The sequence below is a fragment of the Apostichopus japonicus genome, chromosome 23 (assembly GCF_037975245.1).
Source record: "Apostichopus japonicus isolate 1M-3 chromosome 23, ASM3797524v1, whole genome shotgun sequence".
Lineage (NCBI taxonomy): Eukaryota > Metazoa > Echinodermata > Holothuroidea > Aspidochirotida > Stichopodidae > Apostichopus > Apostichopus japonicus.
The window spans coordinates 17,541,905-17,568,851 of NC_092583.1; the positions used below are offsets into that span (position 1 = coordinate 17,541,905).

At 38.4% G+C, this 26,947-nt stretch overlaps 1 protein-coding gene across 2 annotated transcripts in view; it reads left to right on the forward strand.

The window, feature by feature from the left end:
* Positions 1-1,393: 1,393 nt before the first annotated feature.
* The window catches only part of LOC139965010 (von Willebrand factor D and EGF domain-containing protein-like), a 50,031-nt gene continuing 24,477 nt past the window's right edge, over positions 1,394-26,947 (forward strand). The window contains exons 1-4 of one of the 2 annotated variants that reach the window (XM_071967160.1): positions 1,394-3,562; positions 15,942-16,105; positions 21,823-22,057; positions 26,708-26,767. In XM_071967160.1, the coding sequence (XP_071823261.1) occupies positions 3,475-3,562; positions 15,942-16,105; positions 21,823-22,057; positions 26,708-26,767 (547 nt within the window). In that variant the 5' untranslated portion in view covers positions 1,394-3,474. The remainder of the gene's footprint in view (positions 3,563-15,941; positions 16,106-21,822; positions 22,058-26,707; positions 26,768-26,947) is intronic. The other variant, XM_071967159.1, reaches the window with a different exon arrangement.

Genomic DNA, 26,947 nt, shown 5'->3' on the forward strand with positions numbered 1-26,947 from the left:
ATCAGCTGAGAGAGGGATGGGAGCTGGCGTGTCCAAACACAGCTTATACTGTTCGTTACGTATACAGTATTGTCGGTCACTGATCGATATCGTTAGAAACGTTATAGTTCCTCTCACTGAAACCTGGTGCATCCAGACACGCCTACAACTAAGTTCATTATTTACATTTGAGCACCTTAGTAATACACCATCATTTCCGTTAACAGCAGCGACATATATTTTCAGTGCGACGACGTATATTTTCGGTACAGCGACATATAGCTTTAGGACAGCAACGTACAAGATTGGTACAGCGACGTATATTTTAGGCACGACGATATATATAGTGTCCCTTTTTGCGTTCCTTAGACAGGACAGTAATATACTTCCATGATAGATGGGCCGTCACGAGAAGACTGGTAATGACATCGATACCCGAAAGTTGGAGAAAACACTTGTCCTGGGGCAAGACGAAACGAGAAGATTAGATATCCGATCCAGCTATACCATGGAGGTACCTCCATGGCTATACCGAGTATGAATACCGCGGTACGTTGTTACACCAGCTCCCTGTTTATTCCAACATGTATAGAAGGAAGCTTCGTATGATTGGCGGACGGTAGTAGGATTTAGTGTTATCTCTTAGCATTCCAAAGTAAGCATGGTAACCATGGAAACAATGAAAGACGTATCTGGTATAATTCCCGACTGTAACGAGCCATATCGCGCCTAATTTCCAGGTATTTCTCTCGAGTTTCTTATAGGTTTATCTTGACTAATTAAGACGTATTGAAAACGACTCATCCACATATTAGCAGTTGAGTAGCATTTCCCTGGTTTTGATGGACGTCAAGGGTGATCGTATGACTCAATGAAAAGAAAACCATCGCAATAGGTGGGCATCATTACATCGGATAAGTCTGTATATTATTTTTCTGTTTTGCCGAACACCCACGGCGATATAACCCGATACGCTAAAAGCGACTTAACCGGGAATTTGGGAAAGAAGAATACAGTTCAGATTTTTCAAGGGCGGCTCACGCGGTCTATATATATGTTTCACGAGGCCTGTTTTTTCACGCGGCCTATATTTTTTATGCGGCCTACATTTTTGTGATAACTTGAGGTCTATTTTTAGCACGTTCAAATACAGGGAAGCTTCCTGGGCCAACACTTTCAAGGGACTTTAAGAAGTAAGACATTTGGCGTTTTTACTTTCTGTATAGCAGTGAAACCTTTTTCAGTTTTCGAAAAGTTGGTTCCAAAACTGGAACGTTTCAGTTTCCGAGCACGCATGGTAACGTTGTGAGTGGTCACGTGACTACGAGCAGTTGTGAACTTTGCATATTCGTTGGTTAAATCAATAAAAGCGATTTCAGTTTAATTACCCAAGTTCAAAGTTTCGATCTTCGACAAACACACTAGTCAGACGGATTCTGCCTATTGAGTAAATGGTGTACATAATATATGCGTATATCTGCTGGATAGTTACATTTTAGAAAATGTCGCAAGTATATAAGCTGTTGGAAATCTCATATACTGCCGACAGTAACCGGGGGAAAAAACAGCCTTAGCAACGCGGAGAACAGCGTATATACGGATCATCGATATCAGTGATGACTTTAACATATAAACGTAACAGATGACTCAGAAAAGTTCATTTCATCTTTGAACCGGAAAAGGGAGAGAAGTTTAATGATAGTTAGCCGTGTTGATGCTATGAAAGCATTCGACCTGATGGGATGGATGGTTGATGGTATGAAGTTATGGGCGTGTACACGAACGGAGTGACACTTACGAATTTAGATTGCCTCAAAACAAACCACACACACTCACACGTCATTCATTCATTGATTGGGATATAGCGGCGCGGAGTAGTGCACATGTGTCCATGATGGATTGTATTGAGCACGGAACTGATACATTTGAAATGGGGAAGTGAACGCAAACAAGTCAACAGATTACCGTGTTGATATACTCACGCAGTTTACAAGTTGTCAAGTCTGTTTGAAGCAAGAATTTCATTTCAAACTACCGCAGTGTGTTTTTTCTTTTTGCCTTCTTCGGATTTTTGTTGTTGTTCTTTATTCTGCCTTGCTGAGACCTAGTTCACCGTAACTTTTTTTTTTTCTTTTCGACGAAACTTCCCAAGGGTAGTTAGCTATCAATCAAAAGAGGGAAGGAAAATTGTTCGGAAGTATTTTGCCCCTTTCCTTTTCAATTCATGGATTTAATGTGTCCTTCAGTCAGTGCAGGAGGAAAGCGATTTATTACTCTGTTTGGTTAAACCAGCTCATTAATACTTATTCATATCGATAATCGGTGGAAGGATTATCTGTTTTCCAGTAAAACGTTTCCTTTTTTTCGTTGAAGCTGAAATGTGACCAAATGTGACAGTCAGGGAAACTTTACATAAATACATGCATATGCATGTAGAATTTCTCGATGCTATTTATACAGTGTTATACTTTCGACAGGAAATATTCATTGACAAACCTTCTCTCCCCTTCGTCTTCGTTGGGACATATTCTCTGATCGTTGCGTAGCTTTAGAAATCTCAACACAGAAACAAAGTATTTGTACTACCCCCTCCTCCTCCCTTACACCCAATGAACATAAAGAACATTTCGTTTGGCAGCACCACATGAGTATTAACTATCAAATAGTTGGTTTCAATCCAGTGAGGTTACTGAAACGTCGGAAAATAGCGAAATATTTTGGTTACCCCCAAATCACTCGATTTCCCTTTAAATCAAATTCGGGAGAAACGCAGTGATATTGTTATGCTATTGATTCGAAGAGAGAGGAAAAAAGAGTCTAAAACTTTTAAGGCTTTTGTTGTCGTCGCCTGTTTCTTCTCAGTAAATCTTTCGTAAAATTGGGAATTAACCCCTATAGTAACATCAGTAGTTTACGTATTCTTGTTACTATCTAAGGATGTCCACTCAAGCGACTGATACTTTCGTCTGTAACACTATAGAGTCTTGGACGCAAAAGGCTTGGGACCTAGTTGACTCTTTTGTTGTGATCACAATTAAAAGTAAGGGTTTCTTTGCCGTCTTTCCCCCCTTTTTGAAGGAAATTTCCGGATTAGAGAGATTTATCAGAAAGCACTGATTTTTAGGACCGACAGAGTTAGTTTGATTTGTGTTCCGATTTAGTGGATTAAAGAGGTATTTTGTATTCACTTCACAGACTTTGTTTGAAAGTTTGTCTTTGAGGGTGAAACACGTTGTCATTCGGCCGGAATGACCGCTCATTCAAAAGCTTAGAGAAAAGTGCTGAGTCCTTTTCAAGTAAGCACGCAAGATTTTAATTGAGCTGAATGTTCTCACAGTTCGCAGTAACCGACTGTACGGGACGCTATTTAATAGCTTCCAAGCCATCTATTTAAGTACACTTAACCACGGGCTTTCACCAAGCGGATTGCCTCCACATCACCAAGAAATTACAAGAGAAAGTTGTCCTAAGTTTTGGGAAATCTCTTGACACATCATGTGGAGTTTTGCAGGGGCTAGAACGTTGGTGGTCGCTATAGGCGGACTAATCCTTTACTTAGCCTCTAGTGCCCTTGGCCAGTACGGTGAGTTTCTTTTATATCCCCTTTTCGCTTTTATTGTTCCCACTTTTCGGTCAATTAAGTGAAACCTTTTAAATGTTTCCTTATACATGTCTACGTCATATATTTGCTTATGGTTACATTTTAGACTTCTTTAGGTTAATGATAATGGAAGCACAGTTGCACACAGTATGCATGTACAGTATCCTGGCACGAGTTTTCTTCAATATTTATATAAAATTTCCTTCTTCAATATTGGAATGCATGTCGGTATGAATAATCAACTACTCCCTGGCATAATACACTATAACATCATTGGTGTATTGTTATACCAAACACATCCCATCAGGTAAAGTTGGAACCCTATCCAATCCTAGTCCTATAAAGGTCAAAACTAATAAAGTGCAAACTAAAGTGAAACAGAGAATGTTGTTGACAGTGTACATCTGTGACATCACACTTGTTTACTTCAAGTTCAGTTATGGTACAAACTGTGACAGTTTGAAGAATCAATGTCTCGACAACGCCATGTAGGAATTGGATGTTAATTTCACTAGGGTGCTTAGAAAGTGTTGCTGGCAGTGTGCCAATATATGACATCATACCTGTTTGCTTCAACTCCACTCATGGTATACAAACTGAAACAATTTGAAGAATGAAATGAAGAATGAATTTGAAGAATGAAATTTGAAGAATCAATGTCTAATTCGCCATATAGGGAATTGGATTGGATGTTCTGTACGTTAGCCATTTTGATATGTAGCGACGGGGAGAAAGATAACAGATTAAGGAAGATCAAGAATAATAACATAAAATACAAATAACAAACATTAAATACAGCCGGGTTCTATCCGTGCAGATTGATGTCTAGGGAAGGTAAACTCTAACAAATTGTTGTAAAGTGTAAGAGTGGTTCATTGGTTACTTAAAATTTGAGCTGCACAGGAACACACCATTAGAAATTTATGTATCAAAATTCTTACATGCGGTTTTCTCGGTAACAGCGTATTTTGATGGTGGTACTATAGGCCTACGTAACCCAGTGAACTTGAAGCAAACAGAGATGTTTACGTCATAAATGTATGTGTGGAAGTAATATGCGCGCACTGTGTGTATGGACTTGTATGGGACGGTTATGCGACGAGTATACAGCGGTATGTGACAGTGATGTATTAGGCATGAGCATTCTGATATAGGCCCTTATTAGCAATGCAAAAACGTAGGGTTGCTATACCGATAGGACGTCAAATATTTCAACGTAATGAATCGAAGCTTGACAAATATTCCGAATTTAGCAATTTAGACTTAATATTGACACCACTCCACACCTCATTATGCCATTATACATCCAACGCAATATGTATGTACTGTTGTAAACGCGTCAGCTTTTTCCTAAACCATTTCCTACCCCCTTAGCCTAACATGTTAACTGTTAGTGTAGTTCAGTATGTGGAGCTGGTTCAAAGCAACACCAGGAGGTCAAATAGTCTACAAGTGGTTATCTGAGTGGTTTCCAACCTTATTTTTAGCTACAAGGTACTATACAACTGACATTCTCGATAAGAGTAAGTAATGTAAAATATGCCATGTACTACGCTTCACCCTTTTAATAAAATAAGAATGACACTCCATGGGATAGGAACGAAAATGTCATAGTGTTATGAACAAAATTTCAAACCACTTGTGAGTGTGTACGCTCTCAATGTTATTCAACAACTATACATTATTTGAGTCTCGTGTTGTTACCACAGAGGTAGTGTGTTTAGAATATACAGGTGTGTAGATATGTCAAACATTACGGTACATTACACAAGTCCATCGAGTGGAATTACACAATGGTCTCTCCCTTCCGTGAGTCCCAACTGTGTTTACCTGTGTCTTATGTACTGCAGTAACCCAATTTAATGTTCCGTATTGTTGGTGACAAGCATTACTTTTCACCCATACAATGGGTGCGAACAGATGTCAAATTATCTCATAACTCATTGACAATAACAACAGTTGCGTAGCCATATATGCAAATTAGTTAACCAGAATGCACTTCTGATGTCAATGTGTTGCACACCTCAATATTGTCAAATTTAAGTTTACATGCAGTGTTAGCCTTCTCAAAATTAAGATTTTGTACAAAGAAAACTAATATTATTGTGCGTCAGCTGCGATGCTTGCTTTATTAGCCTATCATTCGGGGATTTATTTCTGGCATTCTAGGGTATTGCATAAGTTACCCTCATGAAGGCAGGGAATTTAGTTAAAGAGGGCTGACAGTGTACAACAGCCATTGAGAGGTGTAGAAAGGGGGTCTCTCTCTTCCCCTAGTGAAAGTCATATATCGATTTTAAACTGGTACCCAAATCAGGACGGGAGAAATGATACGAGAGAAAAATGAAGTATCTTAAAATGTTTAAAATGATGCGAGAAACAAGGAACATGTTAGTATGCTGCAACTTTCAGTGCTTCTCATACATTCTAGATTACCGACAGAGTTCTAATATACATTCCAACGCAATTTCATGTGTTCGTTCCTCTTTCTAAAATCTATTCATGCTTGAACAACGCTACGAGAGAGGCAAAGAAACTCTGAACAGGATGCATCTTAAAAACGGGAGTGCTACTTGATCTGTCGGGACTAACCCCCCCCCCATCCCCCTCATATCAATTTGAATTTCCCTAATTCTATATGGGAAATACAAAATATGTGAATTACGCCTCTCCTGATATTACGATCGGTCATGAATAAATCATGTCCAAAGGGAGGGAATTAATGCAATATTTACCACTTACATATAGCCACCCAATTACTACTAACATCAATTTACCAACCGTTCTCTCTTTTTTTCTCTCTCCCCCTTCCGATATCCACCCCCCCCCCTCCCACACCCACGGCTTGCATCACCTCACCAGAGCCCGTAACAACTTCCTTAGATACCATACATACATATAGGAATGAGCGGTATGTAATTTGTCACTAAAATTTCGCGCGACTTACACACAACAAAACGTCCAGTTTGAAAACGTTTTGTAAAACTGCCCTGGAAATTAAGCATACTCTGGTTAAATAATTGGGCCTGTTTAAAACTTTTCTGAAAGAAAATTTATAAAACACTCGGCCATGAAAACAAATTCTTTTATGTACAATGGAGAAGCAGAAAGAGATTGGAAAACAACCTCTCGGGGCACTACAAGACAGATATTTTGACGAACGGAAATAAAAAAGCGAGCTATTAACTGTTAGATGATAAAGTAGATCTTCTTTTTATTTGATAAACTTACTGCTCACAAAGGAGTCTCGAATGAATCGAAGCTTGTTGAGAGGTTGGTAAGAGGGTATGATTCAATTGGATTGATGTAGCCCCATGCAAGGGAGGCTTATTATGCTATTTATAAATCGTCGGTGTCCAAAGGTAAAGAAAACTTTCTGCTCACGGGGCCTCTACTTACAGTTATTCATCAAATTTGTGTAAAAAATTAAGCCGACTAACTAATTATACCATCTTTCGGAAATAACTTTCCTGGATATTTGGCCCTGATTATTTCCCAGACAGTAAGGTCCTTGTATGGTGATGGGGGTAGCATAGGGGAAAGGTACGTGAAGCTGGAATGTCTCGGTGATGGTAAGGTGTATGTCGGGTGATGGGATGGGGAAAGCTGTGTGAAGCTCGAATGTCTCGGTGATAAGGTCACAAGGTGTGTGTAGGGTGATGGGATGGGGAGGGGTGTATGAGGCTGGAATGTCTCGGTGATGGTAAGGTGTATATATGTGTAGGATGATGGGCAGGGGGAGGGGTGTGTGAAACTCGAATGTCTTGGTGATGGTAAGGTGTATGGGGTGGGGGAGGGGTGGGGAGGGGTGTGAATCTCGAATGCCTCTGTGATGGTTTGGGGAGGGGCGTGTGAAGCTCGAATGTTTCGGTGACGGTAAAATACTTTGAGGCAGTAAGCTGCTGAATGAAAGTGTCATGTATGAGGGACCGTTACTTAATTTTCTAGCAGATTTCTCATCCAAGGATCACAACTCGCCAACAAAGAAAGCGCATTAAATAGCAAAAGGGGAGATTTATCGATGAAATAGACCAAACCCCCTCACTCCCCGCCCCCCCCCCCCATAATGATATGACCAAATGTGATGTAACAATATGAATTAGTACTAGCAAGCATGAACTCGGTTATGATACTTATTAGAAAAACAAAAATAGTAGTGTATTAATGGCATGAAATTGAATTTTGAGAACATGACTTCCGTTCGGATATACATACTTCAAGTAATAATTGATTTTAGACCAATAACTGTGAAGTTTGGACTTTGTTGTTATCGTCAAGACGCCTTGAATAATTGATCCCGAGTGCATTGTAACCATGGAAACCAATTAAAGCAGCAGAGGTGTGTAAACTGCCAATTACTGACAATTTCAACATACATTCGGAATAGCTGTCAAATTAAATATAAATTGAAAGAAACGAATCCAGAACATGGAATGAAAATGAGGGAAAATATTATGTTCTCTTCATTTATTGAAATGAAACTTGAATCAAGCTAAAATAGGCGACAATAATATAGGATAATATTAGGAATCCACCTCGTATAAAGCCGATCTAAAGTGGGTCATTTTTGAGATAATTTTTATCCTTAAAAGCAAGACATACCGTTGACAAAGCTTTTCTATTTTGTTCCGTGTATTTTTCGTTGGTTTTGAAAGTCTTCGATACAAGATCCAACAAAATGCAACACACCAGGATGGCTATTTTTCTCGATTTTTTTAGTTCTATAAAAAGACGGAAAACTTTCCGATTTTACCATTATTAACATCAATTTAGTAGAACATCTACGAGAATTTTTTGTTATTGGTTCGAATCAGAATTGAGTGAGAGAATATTTTTTCCAGAAAGCTGAATGAAACACGGATATTTGCTTTTAACGCGAAGTATTGCTTTAATTTTGAAACCAACATATCTTAGAGAGCCATAATGCATCCCTTGGAAATGGATTCTCAATATGGTTGCAGCCCTTGGCATTTTACCTAATTGATTATCCGACGCCAAGGGGATCATGTTGAGCTGTTTAATTGTTATGTGGAAATTTATGTTGAAATAACAATGTTATATCTGTGGCAACCTCGCTGCTTTCCCAATCGCCAAACCACGTAATAAAGTTCGAAAGATAAAGTTTGATGTAAAGATGAGTGGTTTGAATCTAAAACGAGAGTTTCACCACAGACTAACGTCTCCAGCCACTAATGTGACAAGAACCTTCACCGACCTATATTGTACAGGGCAATACTTCAATCTATAAATAATTTGCTACTGTTTACATTACCAAACATTAGGAACATAAATCTTGACTAAAATGACTACACAAAAATTGCAATCTTCGCTGAAGTTTTTCAATTTTCTCATCTATAATCATTGAGTCACTTGTTTGCTGGTTATAAATATCAAATAAGCTTCAAATCGTCAAGGGACAAGGTGTTTGATATTGGGAAGCAAGCGCGGATGCGGGAAGGGGGAGGGGGTGATTTGGATATGGGGTGAACCCTCACCCATTTTCATCCTCTCACAAAAAAAAGCAAAAGTATTTATTAACAGATTATTCTCAGATGTAATTATAGACCTTCTAAATATGTCAGGCTACGAATGCACCATTTAACTTCGAAATATAAGAAAAAAATCTTATTCTAAGGTGGGATCCCTTCATTTTCCCAGACATGAAAATGAGTAATAATACGATTAGATAGATTGTTCACAGCCCAATTCCGTAAATACGTAACTACAAACGTGTTTCAACGTCGCCGTTCGGGTATACACATATAAATCTTCGATAAAGCGCCATTAGATATTATTGACAAGTCAATCAACAATTTTACTAAAAATTGTTTCACTTACAGTAGAGTAAACTCTAGGTACCATTTGATGGTTGTGTGGAAAGTTAAACATTTTATCTCCCGACCTTATAGAACTTAATATCGGTGTTTTCTTTATTCGTGTAAAATTAAACTTAGCACACTGTGTGTATCCAATGAATAGTTGCATTATAAAGAAGCGCTTAATAGTTGATACCGCTATAAACGTCAAAGTTTATATGTATAGGCCTAGGCCTAGGCCTATATATATATATATATTCTTTCCAAATGAGTGACCGTTCAACTTGTGTGGGTTTATGATTTAATTGAATTGGTCTATAAAAAATACAACTGGAATGGTCTTTATGAAGCTTTAGTGGCTCATAAATTCCAGGTTATTTCCGTTATAAAGTGAAAATAAAGGAAAAAGTGCATTTCTATTTGCCACAATTATATTTTAGTTCGAGATATGATGGCCTATGGATCGACTCGACAGAATCGACAGAAATTTCTATTCTTCAATTGAAAACTACGTGACAAGGTTTTCCCAAAGTTTACCTATTATATAGGCCTATATATTAAACTTTTCGAATGATCATTTTAAGGCAAAATATAAAACGATTTCTGCTGTTTCTGATTTATAAGTGCAAATTCAGTTTTAATTTTATTGAGCTTACGAATATCCTATCCAGCAAGATTATGCCTTTATGTCTTGGTACTTCAACAGAGGATAGATGGGTGGGAGGGTGTGTGTGTGTGTGGGGGGGGGGGGGTGCATCGAGAGGTTTACTTATAGGAAATAACGGAGCGTGACAAGACTATGGTAATTGTTTAAACAGAAAGAACTTGTATTCTTTAGTTGCATATCAACAATAGAGAATGGAAATCATGCATATATTTGTCTTCGACCTACAGTATATAAACACTAACTGAATTGTGAAAGTATTATTTGATACCGCGGTCTTCTTAAAGGCAATGTGATAGGAAGGTGATATCTTGTGGGTAACCCTAGCTACAGAAGAGAGGAATAACGTGTATTCGTAACATCGTCCATATTCAATTTCATTCACTCTCACCCCCTGATGAAAGAGGGTGGTGGGATGGGTTAGATTGACTAGAGGTGGTAGAGGGGTTGGTCGGTATCATTGAGTGTAGAGGGAAGGGTCGGTATGATTGAGTGTAGAGGGATGGGTCAGTAAGATTGAGTGTAGAAGGATGGGTCGGTATGATTGAGTGTAAAGGAATGGGTCGGTATGATTGAGAGTAGAGGGATGGGTCGGTAAGATTGAGTGTAGAGGAATGGGTCGGTGTGATTGAGTGTAGAGGGGTGGGTCGATATAATTGAGTGTAGAGGAATGGGTCGGTGTGATTGAGTGTAGAGGGGTGGGTCGGTGTGACTGACGGTGGTTTGAGGGGTACACTAGCAATGAATACATTACTGAACCTATAACATTGTAAGTCCATTGACCTATTCATGTTATGACTCATAATTGTTCAGGATACAGACTTCTCAGACAATGTTTGTCGAGACAACATGAGAGAAACATTCAAAGTGAGGTCAACATCCCCTTTCAACCAGAAAATCTTCAATGTTTATACTTGAGATATGCTATAGATATTAATTGTTTGTATTGCACTAAGCAACAAAATACGTGACAAGTTTTGTTTAGAATTGACACGGTTATGTGACAAGGTTGGAGGCGTCAACTACTGCCCCGCCCAAGGGCATTAAACATGATACCGTCTTTATCACATTTTAGAGGATGTGAAAATGTTTGCTATCTAAAAACGGAGAGAGAACAAAATGGTAATAATCCTTTCTTGGGGAACTGATTACAGCAGATCTGTCGCCATGTTTTAAAGGGTATTCTTATAATTTACGACACATGTTGTGTGTGTTGGTGCAGTGTACAATGAAGTTGCCTCATCAAACTACGTGCACGAAACGAGTTTTCGAAAGTCTCAATAGGAAACATGCTCGAATATGGTGAAGAAACTGACTTCATAATAGATTCAAACCATGCACGCAGGTTGGTCAGAATAGCAACTATTACAACAACTTGCGTTTTTTTTTCAAATGAAAAATGGTAAAGAAAAAAAAAACCATGGTAAATAATTTACTGCAGATTGTTTACCTTTGAGTCATGTGTGGCAGCTTTCTGAAATTATTGATATTCAGATGTTTCATCGAAGGCAAATTATTTTGTCTTACTTGTGTTTTCTCTCAGCCTACAAAATATACAATAGAAAACAGGATTTCCAGTTGAAATGAAACTTGTGTTTGGTCTATAATATACGTTTGAAGTTTTGTTAAGTGCGAAGGCATTTCAGTTAGTGACTTCTGAAGATTTGTGTTATCCAAACAACATGAGAGGGTCCAACAAATACCTTTTAGGACACATAGTAGTTTCATTTCAATGTATTTGACTCCTTTGACATTTACACACAATGAACGGTAACCATTTCCAATGCGATTACCGCGATTTTGTTCTATAATGTTTTCTTTTTAACTGAAGCGGTTCAAGTCGCTTTGATCTTTAATTATATAATTATGACTTGAAAGGAAGCCGACGAAAGCACTTCACCAAAATGCCTTAAATAATTCGCAATTTTTTCAAATCTAGTTCAAGTTATCCTTGTAATGTTGTGATCTTGCAGCTACTGTAGCAAGTTCCAAGAAACCCCGGAATAATTGCCGACCAGTTCTTCTTTTTTCTCTCTCGATCCGTTCGGCAAGTGTCTTCTGCATCACATATCACCGAAGCAGATTAATGGTGCATCATACCAATGTGTTAGGCGCGTGCGCAGTACGGTATGGGCTATAAAATCTAGTAACAAATATCACAGTTTATCTATACAAAATGGGACATCGGATTCGTATCTTGACGCACTCACAAGACCTGTTTCGCGGAAATAGTCCCTACGAGACACTTCACTTTCCAACTTCACAACATGGGCGGGATAAAATATGACCAGTGGGCTGTTACCGAGCTACCCGATGTGACTAATTTATCGTTTATAATCAAATATAATGGATATATACAGAATGTTTATATAAAAATATCAGAATTGAGTACCTCGTAGATGGGAGCCGAGGATAGCCTTTTCATCAGGGACATAGGACAATCGGTCAACATTCTCCATCAGAGAATGAAAGTCTCCATGGTTTCACAAATCTTTTATTCCCACCTTATGATCAGATTATATTTTGTGTAAAACCCACATACATAAAGGCAAATTTTTCCTTCTTTATTGAATTGAAGGGTGTGTGTGTGGGGGGGGGGTTGGATGGGACTGATATTTTGGAAAAACAAAGGGACAAGAGTTCCTTTACCACGATAAATGTCGTATTATATTATGTGTCCCGTCTAGTTCCACTTTCTCCCATGTAATGGTATCGCCAGTCTAAAGGTGAAACACCACACAAAATCATCCCGAACCGAAATGGTTGTAGCCTCTTTAAGGAGAGCACCGTTTCCACTCGGATGTTTGCATTAGACACTTTACACTTAAATTCATTGTACAAGTCAAAGGTCGTAAATGTTTATCAGCTCTAAAACACGAAAAGCGAAAAGATCCGATTTAGGATGATCACTCAAACATTTTAACTGAATACTGAACTTCCCATCGATCGTCTTTGGTGTTTCATCTTGTTTGCTAAAGTCGAGGTTCGTGCAAGATGGATATGATTTGATTATAAACTGCTTTATGAATCATTTCCAAAACAAAACAGAACGTCATTCTGAATACGTATTAATGTTGATATAATGTATTTAAATACTAGATTAATAATAAAAGTGTTAGCCGGAGTATAAGGGCTGAGTTGTTACTACCTTTGGGCATTGTTACAGTTCAATTGTCACAATTATCCAACAACCTCCCTCGACCTCCCACAACAACTCAACCTCACACAACCACTCAACCTCCCACAACCACTCAACCTCCCACAACCACTCAACCTCCCGCAACCGCTCAACCATTCAGCCTCCCACAACCACTCAATCTCCCACAACCTCCTATAACAACTCACCATCCCATTGACAACATCAACAGTTAGCATATTATTGATTACAACTCATCAGTGCAACGTCCACATATATGCTAGAACTTATATAGCTAATGGTCACTTATATTCAATCGTCCTCATACATTTTACTATGACCATTAAATGTGAACTTAATCTTTCTTCATGCAGCCTGTGGGTTGTCTGGAGTCAAAGCCACTAAAAGGGTACTTTTAGCAAGTGTAAATCACTCAGCTATCATGGAGATGTGTACTATATACGTCGAATGGCTCCATAAATAATCGAGTTGCTGCTGTTTATAATTTGTTTATATAAGTTACATGAACCCACCAAAGTGTGATCCGCCTCCAGGATAATATGAGTCATTTAATAGAAGTTATGTTATGTTCATGTATTTTACATGTTATGATTGTCACATAAGTTATTGGGACGTTTCGATTGCTTTCTTAAGTCTTTTCTCTTATACATCTTTGATAGTTTATTTTTTTATTCCTTTAAGGCTTGGCGACAATTCAGCTAATACCCACCTACCGACCCCACTTTAATTCTTTTCAAAGTAGTTTCGTTATTTCATAATATTGTTCATGGGAGCTAATGAGGGCAATTAACACTAATGCACGTAATAGGAAATGAAGTTCTTAGAGGCTCAACAGGTCGGATAAGAAAAAAAATAGTTTATGTGGATAATGGCAAAGAAAATACTATACAGTGAGTATAGTTATTGGTTTGTATATTCAAGTTCAGTAGAAATTAAGTTGGTTGCCTGCGGTTATATAGCAGTGAAGCAATTGGGCTTACATTATTTATAAATCAGTCGAGAGTGCCCTTAAAATTCCTAGTGTGTCTGTCTGTCTGTTACAATTTCCTACCGTTGAGAATTTGTCGCCTTTACCCCCAGCCCCACCCCCCCTCTCTCTCTCTCTCTCTCTGACCCTCTAAATGTCAAGATAGGCAATAACATGAAATATACATGCAGCGCGTCATTGAACGTATTTCTTGCTTTGATCATTTAGCAAAACGAAGTCATAAACGCCTGTTATGTCAATGATACAAATGTCGGACGGATCTTAACCTGCTCTGGGACCCTAAGACGCAATATGCTTGGCCCGGTCCCTTGCTATGTGCTGGCACAGGCCCGAAAACATACACTTGATGTGGGATAAGGTCTTACCAGGGAAATATTTTACTCTGACACAGAGCAGCATTTCACCGGTCTTACCCTTGAAGTGTATTCGGAGGTCCCTCTATCTTGGTGCCCCTTGGGTGCCCTTGGGTGCCCCTTGGGTGCCCCTTGGGTACCCTTATAGCCACTTGCCCCATCTTCATATTGGATGACAGTTATATCTGCAAGGTGTACACAACTGCTGTTTTGATCTTTTTTGATCGAGAGAAATCGTCTAACATTCTTTACTTGTTATCAGAACGGATTTGAGCAGGGAAATGCTATCATTTGCCTAACGACATACAGATTGTGATTTTACATACAGCAAGTATATCTCTTATACCAATTTGGTTGTGGGAGTTAACATGTATAATTGAACGCACAGTGTGTGACGTAGCATTACCGTTACAAAAGTACTTAAAAGCATCACCGCAGGGCAGGTTTAAAAGGAGAACTTTAGTTGAGGTAAGGGGGAGGGGGTTGGGGAGGGGGTGGGGGAGGGTTGGAGAGACGATCCGGAATAGTTGTAAGCATGGTGCAAGAGTGGAGGTGGTGTGGTGAGGTTGAGGTACAAGGTGCAATGTGTTTTAACATCTAACAAAGTGAGTACGTCGTGTTTAGTAACGGGCCAATGGGAAGTTGGGAACGATCAGTTTCGTTAAAAAAAAATATATTAAAAAAATATGAAAACTGTCATCGAAACGGGTCTCTCTCTCTCTCTCTCTTCGCCAATTAGAGTTCAGAATTAGTCTTTATCAGCGAGTATATATTGCTTTAATTCTTGATCCAGAAAATATATCTCCTAGTTTGTATGGCTAAGCACCTCACTTAATCTATTTTTGTTATTTGTGAAACTGCTACTTGTAAAGGGTTTTACTTGCAATTTTGAGTTCATTCGAATTTAAAATAACAAACAGTTAAGTTTACCAGATTGAATTTCAATCGCGAAAGTAACCGACATATTTTCGTGACATTTGGAATATAACGTTATATCATTGCTAGACAAGATCAGAAAAAGAAAGGGTTTGAAATGAAAAGATGATAAGGAAAATGATGTTTTTTCAAGCTCTTTTGCATTAGTCGTCATTTTTGTTATTACTTTGAAATTCCAAGGCAAACTTTAGATGGTAGGCTATAAGTTACGAAATAAATTTGACAATGTAACCACAAATTATTTCGTGCACGTGCACGTGTGTCTATGTGTGGCTGTACATCATGGCAGTTCAATCACAGAACTCAATTCGAACAATATGAAAAACATATTTTAACATTTGCATTTTTTTGAACATTTCTAACACTTTACATAATTTTGATTGCCATGCATAGCAAAGGGATCATTCCATTTTAATTTTCTTTATTTCACCTTTTATATTTTCACAGAATGTACAGAAAACGGACATCGTGTTCTATCTGATCCGTTCCGTAGCGAGGAATTTGTTGCAGCGAGTTCGAATGAGCTGCTTTGTGATAAAACGTTAGATCGAGGATGGTACAGATTCGAAATTTTTGGTAAAAATGCTGAAATGCCGACTCGATGTGTTCAGGTAAGAATACTTTACCTTATCTAAACACTATTCCTCAATATAGATCGTGGAGTGGTCCCTTTCCTATTTCACCTCCACCCCCCCCCCCCCGTGGAAAAGTGTGTGCGTGACAAATGCAAATACCCATCTGACCCAGATTGTCAATTATAACGCATAGACCTCAGACGAACAACGTTATCCTCGATTTTTCACAAGAATATTTCTTTTCCACGATTATTATAAACTATGATAAAATACACAACACGAGGCACCTGACATATGTACAGCCTATAGACCCACCCAGCCCACTCCCCCTTACCATACCTCCCTTCCATGTGGGCACATTTTAACATATTTCATTAACTTAACATAGGACGGCCCATATTTCCCTACCGTACCACCGATCGACTTTCTGATTGGCTCCTCGACCCTTGCCGTACCTTACGCCCAACCCATTGGGGAGAAATTGGTTTAAATACATTGTAAAGTCCGAAAACTATGAAAGGATCCAAGCTCAACCCCGCCCCTCCCCCCACCCCGCACCTCTGCCCGCCTCCCCATTCCCTACTCCTTCATACGATATAAAAGGAAATCACAAATTCTGCCTTAGTGCCTATAATGTACGACCTCACAGTGTAGATATATCTAATGACACATCTTTCCGATTTAAATGATTAAAATGATTACCTGTTCCAGAGATTAAATAAATAATATATTATATGTTTGCTTCTCTTTATTCTATGACTCACGGAATATTACATTTACCATGACGAAGATAACCGTTGTATCTACCATGAGATATAATGATATAATTATCGCAGAGGATGTATAGAACTAATTTACATCCCATAATGCAGATAAGTGATATCTCCCATTGTGTTTTCTTCTAAGAATGGTTTCTTTATCATATCTGCATCTCGTTATCTTCACTGAACATTTATTGGCACATGATAATGAAATTGATACCTCAAATCACATTTGTTTATTTACAAACAAGCACAAAAAAGTAAGAATAAAGTTTATTACAAATCGAAAATGTTTAGCTCCCGGATGAATTGCACCAACAACTTCTATCTTAAATCAACATTCATGATTTGAAATGATATTATTTCGGTTGTTAAGCAGTTTCAGCACTCTTTGAAAGATCTTACGTAATGTGAACAACACTTGAGTCTTTTCGCTAACTCAAACGAAGCTTACAGCATTCTATGTTGTGTTAATTTTTAACTAGCCCAACGCGAATTAATAAATTTGATTAATACTCTGCAACATCTCAACCTGACTTTAATGTGATTTTCTACTTATTTAGAGACAGTTTTGTACAATCGCAATATAGAACATGCTTCTACGAAACCCAAGTTGCTCCTTTAACCGAGTAAAGATTTATCTCATGCGGTTGCTGAACCTTAATTCCAAAGGGAATAATCTTTCCTCCCTTTTCAAAATGATTGAAACATAACATTTTCCATTTTCCCTAAAAAACAGGGGGTCGTTAACTCGTTATGCCATTCAAGAAAAGTGACATACAGTTTGTTATACTGCAACCGTCTGTGAAATATTGTGACGAGTTTGTAAAGATGATTCAGTTTGATGGTATAGTTTATAGTCCCCCCACTTCCATTATCGAATCTATATCTTATGTTTTATGTATCTGCTGATATCACCGCTGAATAGATTTATGTTTAATGTAGCACGATTAGTATCTTATATAATGGCACTTACGAGCCAGATAAACAAACAGGCAGATACAGGTCGCGTAAACTGGTGTTTGTATTCACCTGCAGGGGTGCAGGGCTGGTATATAGGAACCTCGCTGATATTCTTGCGCTTGTATTTTGCTTTGTCCATTTATAAATAAGAGATGAACTTGCAGATAACACATATATCAATTGTTTATGCTTCGTTATTATCCTGGAAGCATAAGACAGAAAAGGGCTCCAATAGGGCAGGGGTAAATGATGTTACTCATATTCTCATGCGGTCATCTACTGGCGGACATCGGCGCACTATTAGTCAGTGGGTTTTATAGAAGGTAATAAGGCGGTGTATCGTCAACTGCGTGAAAGGGCACTGTGTGTGTTGGGTGAGGGGAGAGGGAGGGGGTGTTTCAGTTTCTTGAAGTATTAACTTTGGTAAACCATGACGACCTTTAACCTTTGACCTCAACATAAATAATCAGATTGCGCTATTTATGTGGACTTTCGTATGATTATTCAAAGCTATCGGAAGAAGGTATTCCAGGCTGCCGATGTTTATATGATGTTAGGTTGCTAGGTATTCTAGAGGTAAAGAGTTTGTATTGATACGACGTCTGCTGTCTGTTGAGGGCTACATTGATACAAGGGTTAGAGATTAGGAACTAGTCGCACAAAATGGAATGAAGTTAACGAAATATTTGACACCTGTCATTGAATGGTATGCACTAATGTGAACAAGCACATCACTTAATCTGCATTCGTCGTCACCAAAAAAGATTTGTCCTTTCGGGCAGGGTCTCTTTTTTTAGTTTAATCTGAAACTTCTTTATGCCTATAGAGAGAACTTCAGAGATGTGTATTCATGAGGGTGTTTTACACCCCGAAGGGAGAGAAACTCGCATGGAATCTTTGACAGAATTGGGTCAAATTCTACTGACACTAAAATTAGCTCTGAACACGCATTCGGTGCTTAGATCAAAATAAAAACCAAGAACTGTTTATGACAGATGTTTAAACTAATACATTTTGTAAGTCTTGGTCAACTTCAACAAATGTGAAGTGATGAGTCTTCACAGGTTCTTTTACGTTCTACTTTATTCATATCTAGCCAAAGAATTTAAGTTTCGATTCGACCAAAAAAGAAAACTAACAACAATAACAAAACAACAACAACAAAACACGCGAGACAGACCTCCCAAAAGACACAGTTTGGATGTTTACCGTAAAAAAAACTGAGAACGAAAGAGAGGACGTACAATTCAGGTAACGTGGGGTTGGGGCAAGAGTGGGGTGGGGGGGGGGGGTTGGAGAGGGGTGAGTGAATGGCGAAGGAAATGTCACGTGATGGGATATTCAAAAGGGCTGGTATTTGGGACGTAAGTTTACCATGGTCAACTCATGTTTTATACACATCTGACAGGTTGGCGCGCTACAGAACAAAGAGAACTGTTAAGGTTTCCTCGGCCTTCTGAAATCTGAAAAAAATTATTTCCCAAAGATAAGTTTGAAATTTTCAAAAGACGAAACTAAGTCAGATCAAGGATGTGTAACAGAAGGGTAATAGTAAATGACGTGGTGGTATTTATAATGTAGAGTGGTTGTGTGCCATGGTTGAACATAAAATTCACTTGTAGAAGGACTACCCGCCGACTGAGCAGTTAAGTCGAAAAATATGTGTGTAACAAAAATTAAAACATTGGACTCGTACACTATAGGTTATTAGACGAAGTTGCGGTATAGATTGTTGTTTATACCTGGGGTGTCGCTAAATTCAATCTGATGCACCAATAAACGAAATTTCATGACCAAAATGTCTGAGAATGATTAATGATGACCATAGAAGCGAAGTTTCTACAAATAAGTGAACTCTGGTTAACTAAACTCAGTTGAGGGAAGACAGGTTGGGAGGTAGGGTTGAGTCAGTTGGGATGGCTACTCCAAACAAACTAAACGTTTTGAGGTGACGGGTCTGTCCATTCACTAAAAAAATTCATCCAAGAATATCGCTTCAACGTTATTTCCAAAACTAGGTTTAATGAAGAATGGGGCACTGTAACATGCGTGGCGTACCTTCAAATTATGTCTGTTAACGCAGAGTAGAATTCAAAATGCCTACTTAAATGGATTGATCGCAATTAGCCATCATGAGAAGTATTCGAGTGTAGCCTGCCCCTTTAATATGAAACCACTTCGTAGCCTTTGTCTATAACAGACACCCATTTACGACAGGGCGTTTTACTAGCCCTCCTCGATAGTATATGTGAAGGACTTAGCTGTCTCTTATTATAGGCACCAGGAAGGTGTTGCTGTAAGTATGTTCAAGTTTGCAGCCTCATTAAGACCATAATGATCAACTTGAATGTACTTGTACAGGGAGTAGCTCAATCCTACATGAGTAGCCAACATGAGGAGTGAAGGGTCGAATGACTTTGAGGTGTCATTCAGACACGTATACCACACATGATTCATATAGACCGCTACTCACATTATTTTGGTTTAATCGAGCAATTCCTTTCAGCCAAAGTTTTCCAAATATGCAGACTTCACTTACAGTCACTATATATATACCTAATATTTGTCAATGACCAAATGGCAAATGTTATACGCAGCTTTACACGTTCTTGTGCATCGTACGTACGGATGGCCGCATGTGGGACTTCGTTGTAGAGGGAAAATCGAGTAACAAGTTTGGTAAGCCGAAATATTGAGAACGGCTTCACCAAAGACATACAGGCTCCTTGCTCACATGGGCTACCCCTTTCCTAATGTGCTGTTGTTCAGAAAGAACCGGCCATGAAAGAAGGAAAGGCGTTCTCATGGAAAGAACGGCAAGTTCTCAGTGAAGGAAGTTTGTAAAAGGGTTAATGTAGCTGCCAGTGTAGATGGCCAGTGTCTCCCCGTTGTCCTAAATGTAATAGGGCCTATTAACTGTAAGTGGAAAACACTATGTGGTCTCTAACTGTATGTTTCAACTATATATACTGGAGAGCAACAACATTTGTTAATATTGTAATTACAATACCCTGGACGACGAAAACAGGAAAATTCAAAACAGAAGCATCCAGGTATAAGCTACTGTATATGAAGAAAATGACAATATGTGCGCTTCAGTTTACTCTCTAGGTACAACCATGGCGGAAGTTATACTTTTACATTATATCGATACCTTGTTGAATCTCTAAGGACGGCCAATGAGGTCAAATCCCTACTTTATATAGCGAAGTAAACCATCGGCTTGCTTTATCATTTTATCACCTTATTTGCTCATAGCATGAAGTGCCCTCTCCAGGACGTATCCTATTTAACAATCCACACAGAGTCACTTGCTTCGTCTTATATTAATAAACTATTCAATTGGAGAGCTTTGGTATACAAAACGCAAATGTAATTATGAAACTATAAACTACCAATTTATAGGCGTCCTTGAACGTGACTTTTGATATAATTTGGTCACCGAGTGGAGCCAATAAAATCTTCGGCTTTCGTTTTATCAGATTGTTGATAAATGGTCATTTTCTTTCCGGGTAAGACAAAATTTATAGGTCATTCGATTTTCAGGGTGTTCTCATTCCTTGCTTCGAGGAGTCGTAAGCATAAAATATTACCAAAGTATAAACAATTGCATATACCTCTCTGTAGCTTCGTAATTGAGGACGCCATTGGGTTTACCTATATACATAGTATTACATTGGTTTCCTGTTTTAGGCTGATTATTTTGTCAGGGAATAGTTCATTATTATATGTAAACATATAAAAATGTTCACATTTACGTGCAGTTAACCTATAAGCTGTATCTGGTTATTGTCGCTGTTGCTCTGCCAAATGCCTCAAATATAAAAAATTAAAGTAAACTATTGAATATTAATTTATTCCATAAATCAAGGCATTTTCTTCTTTAAATTACAATCCCCGCTCATCCCATAATATAACCGGTTGTCCGTGTTTGCGTCCCCCCCCCCCCCCCTCCCAATCTTCCTTTTAGGTTATACACTTCGAAAACACACACGATTTATCTAATTTGTATTACATTTTGCTTTTCAGGTAAATCATTGTGGCACCAGTGCTCCAATATGGCTGAATACAGAGGGACAAAGTTTGCCGTCACCGGGACAAACGAGGAGGTTTTCTGGTTGTGTCACCTGGCAAATGAATCAGTTAGTAGCTGATCATTCGTGCTGTTTCTTCTCTTTCCCTGTGACCGTCACAAATTGTGAAAACTTCTTTGTCTACTATTTGGCACCAGCGAGAGGCTGTTATATGGCATATTGTGCAACAGGTAATGAATATACAATAACATCACCCAGTTTGGAATTTTTTCTATACTGTTAATTTTATGTCAGGCTTTCAAAGCACTTGTATTGTCAGTATGGGCAGTATGAATATCATGTTTCTATCAGATAAAGGTTAGGAACTTTTTGCACTGTTAGTAATAGTGCTATGAAGCATGGTATGGGAGGACAGTATAGAGTGGTAATAACATTAGGAAATTGTCACAACTGGTTGAATAAAACACAGCAGGCAATGAATATGGAATCATTTCAAACTTAAGAATCTTGCGACAACGTATGCAACGTTGCTATGTCAGTTATTGACACCCAAGGCTAAACACTTTGAGCAAGATGGCACACTAGAGCGTGTGTGTATGTGTCCACAGACTTACACTAGAGCGTGTGTGTATGTGTCCACAGAGTTAACCTTATTATGTTCGTCGTCTGATTTCTTGTTTCTATTATTATGACAATTTTTATGCTCCGCGGAACATGATACCACAAACACCTTCATTTTATATGTTACATATGCTAGCGCACTTTTCGCCGTCATCATAGCACGATGTTCCCCTCCAAAATCGGAAAAACAAGCAAATAGCATTAGGCCTATCGGATACGTTAATCGGAAACCAAAACGGTTTGTTTATTGGTTATTTCAGACATCATTAACGTATTGTATCCGTAGAAAGTTGAATGACATTAGCCCCGCCTCACACGTTAAAGTAGCAGGTTAAAGTTGGTCTAAAATTTCGTGTTACATTCGCTTAGCAGTATATATCCTGATTTAGTCAGATGACTCTGCGAGGTTCCATTAATTTATGTTAGGAAATATTTATGTTCTTTTAAACAGGTGTTCTAATAGTTGGCAAGGAAACATTTACTTCATTCTACTAGTCCTCTCTGCCAAGTTACGTGACACTCACTGTACACAATGTCATGAATGTGTTACATACACCATAGTTATCTGTAATTATTCTTGTAACTGAATTAATAACGTAAACCTGAATGGGAGATTATTAATCAACTTAAAATGAGCAGAGCGATATTTGCTAGAACGCGATTCGAACCAGTGACGTCAATTTTACTAACGTATAAACCCTGCATACGCTGTAGCATCTGAACGGCATGTCCATCCTTAAGTTAGTAGCGATCCCTATGTAGTTATTTCTTTGCTGTAGGCCCCAGTTAGAAGCCACAGTCATATACGGATCTGCATACAGTGCCATGCTGTTGGGGGGGGGGGGGGGGGTTAATGGTGAGGGGTTACTTTTTAGGAAATTTGTTCTTTTACGTACCGTGTAGTACGCCAATGAGCGAAGTTATAATTCGGTCTATAAGTGTCAACTATATGCAATGCATATCTATCCTCCACGTGTTCTGTGACCTATACGCTACCTGTGAACGCACCTAAACGCACATTGTTTGCATGTTTGTGGTCTTTCCATTAAACAGGTTTACAACTTGTTCTATCACTTGAAACTGCTCTTGTTAAACTATTTCGTGATTTGCCAGTATGAAGTCAAAGGGTGACAATAGCAAACACGAGCTTCTGTTGACCCAACGGCATCAAATTTGCATTTGATTTCTAAATCAATATTTCGAAGTTTAAAGGTAGGGTTAGCACAAAATGGAAGATGGCTTGAAAATAAACTTCATATTTGCAATTACTGTATTCTATGGATTAATACTTTACTGACACATTTAACATACTTATTTTCTATTTGGTATAGTAGGGCATAGAGACTAGTAGTAAATTAACACAAATTATATATTTACATGATCATATGGATCCATTTTGTAGCAGAAATGTTGATAAAATATTAAAACCCTAAATATTTTAATTTTGGTCCGAGATCTCAAGTCATCTGCGTCTGCAAAGCAGGTAATCATTGACGGTCGCAATTAACAGAGTATTAGCTATGTTTGCCTTGATAGTCATCAGTATCACCTTCCACCCTCCCCTCCCCTTCCCCTCCCCTCCCCTTCCCCTCCCCTCCCCTCCCCCTCCGATCCCCTCCCCTCCCTCTTAGCATGCTTAAACTTGCTACTAGTTCTCAAAAGTACTTTCCGCGAGGTTCTGACCCTTCAACAGTTTCCTACACACAGAGGAGGCGGGTTCAATGAGACATTTAATTGTCTCGGTGACACAAACTGTTTTTCAGATGGCTGCTGTAAAATACTTGTTGTACTATGAGCATCAGTTACCAGTATTCGACTTTCTAGCCCCTTTCGAGGCAATAAACGAATTACTTGTAAAAATCAAAAGGAAAATATTGTTTACTAATAGTATCCAAGAAAACATTTTATTGTTTACGTTTTCCACCTACTCAATTGTTGTTACATTATTTTCATTGCGTGGGTTTAGATGTCCTTATAAATATTAAAGAGGACGCTACTACATTGCTTATTGTGATGTGAGTATCTAAAACGTGAGACATAACAGGTTTGAAAGTTGAAAGGTATATACAGCAATACCAGTCATGTATAATGCAAGAAGAACCACAATTCCCTACCATGAGTTGTTAGTTTCAAAGTGACTTAACTAGTTAATGAGTTTGGTCTTGATATGTCGTACAAAGTCTGAGGAAAAACAAAACACTAAAAATCGACGCTGGTAATGTTTCTTTAATTATTGTTCAGGCTTTGAAAATATTCAGCTCAAATACGCTAAATCTCTGATGTGTTTCTTTAAAGCTAACCTTGATAATGACGTACGCACTTCAGCGAGGTCGAAATGATAATGTTAATTAATTATTTTGTAAATTACAACAACTCGAACTAAAATAAGTTCTCTTATCTTCTCTTGAACAACAGAGAAGCCTTGGATGACATTCAATATCACATGTCCTTGAAAACTTTGCACTGCATCGCAAACATGTTACTAACAGCCACCCACTAATATTAATTGAGCCTTAACAAATGTAGAAGTACAACACAGGCTGATACAGTGCTTTTTAAAGTCCACAGATTATCATAATTATAACTTTGTGCCTAAAATCACAAATCATGTTCCAACAAGGATCTCATCATGTATATCGAAACTGTACAACTGCACGTAGTGTTGCGCATGAATACGTATGTGATCGTTTGGTAATTTTCTTTTCTTATAAATGCAGCATATTGAGTGGGGCGGTCAAAGAGTTTCTTTATATTACCATGGATACATGAATAAACATACCAGGCTTATGGAACGCTACGAGGGTATTCGAAGCGTAAACCGTATATACCATACACACACTGAGGATCTTTAGAAACGAATACCTTATAACCTCTATTTGGAAGTATTGGCAATAAAGTCTCCGTTGAATTGTGATAGTATACTATTTTGGTGTTGGTTATTGTCCAACCGCAATCACACGATGCCATAAATTCCACTTACAACAGATAATGCAAGATTAAACGGCCATTCATCATCGTTATCAAGACAGATGTATTTGCTAACAAAATAGATCTATAAAATACCCTGGAAACGTTATTTTATATCTTAAAAGCAGTTGGTTGTGTTTGACACTGTTTTTGACGCATCTAACGTCTTCTCTTCAGTGAGTATACTGTATGAATCATATCATTAGCCAGAATGACGAGGGCAGCACCGACTCCTGTGTAAACCTTATAGGCTAGCACTGTAAGTGCATCGTATATTCATTCAGTGAGTGCTGTATGAATCATATCATTAGCCAGAATGACGAGGGCAGCACCGACTCCTATGTAAACCTTATAGGCTAGCACTGTAATTGCATCGTACTTTCATTCAGTGGTGCTGGTCTATATTAACCGTATCTGTTTGAGACGGTAAACATAAAAACAACAAACAAACAAACATAATGTTTCTTCATAGGTTATATGTATTTGTTGTGACATTAATATCATCAGTACCACACTGGTTGTATGCAACATGATGGTTATTTTGAAACTAGGGCACCAACGGTGCGCAACTCACAGGCACCGACTTAGTTTATTTGTAATGTAAGCTATATATCACTATAGCTTCATCAGTTGACTATAAATTGCAAGATTTGATTGTTCTCTTTTTGTCTTGCTCAGTATTCTAACATCATGACTACGTTAATATGTATAACGGAATGAGAGGGGATGAAGGGGGATGGGGATGAGAGGGGATAAAGGGGGAGGGGGAGGAGGGGATGTTGTTTAAAATGTCAGCGCAGCTCAATATTATTGAGCACAATAAGCCTATTTATACAACTTTTCATCACTTCCAGTTTGTGAACCGTCGCAACTACCAGTCCTATCTTCAAGAATCAGTTTCGATATAACATGACAACAATCATAAACAATTGCAATGAAAATCTATTTCTTTTATATCTATCTATATTGTTTCGGATTTCATCTGCCAGTTTAAACAGACAGTTGAGTTGAAATATGTTTCCATGCCAAATGATCTTGGAATTGAGGGTGGGTGATGTAGACTTGAGGCAGGGGAAAGGGTAATGGAAGGGTAGGGGAATGGAAGGGGTAGGGCGAATGAAAGGGGTTGGGTTTGGTTAAAGGTGTAGGGGAAGGGGGAAGGAATGAACACAATATACTTGAAATCACCTCGAAGCAAGAACCATGCATGTGATGGACAACGGATCTTCGAATTCTACCAATATAAGGAAAATATATACCTTTTACATATATCTCTTTTTTTCTTTTCACAGAGGCGAGACAAAAATGTGGAACAGGAGAAATTTCGCCAGATGGGTTTGCACCGTGTCGAAGTGAGTTATAAATATCTAGCTCTATTTAAAAACAACTTGAAGAGATGATTGCCACAAAGTAACGTTCCTTTATCGCTCGATGTCAGGAATCCAACATTTATTATTAGTTTGATTCATGTCAGGAATCCATCCAACATTTATTATTAGTATGATTCATGTCAGGAATCCAACATTTATTAT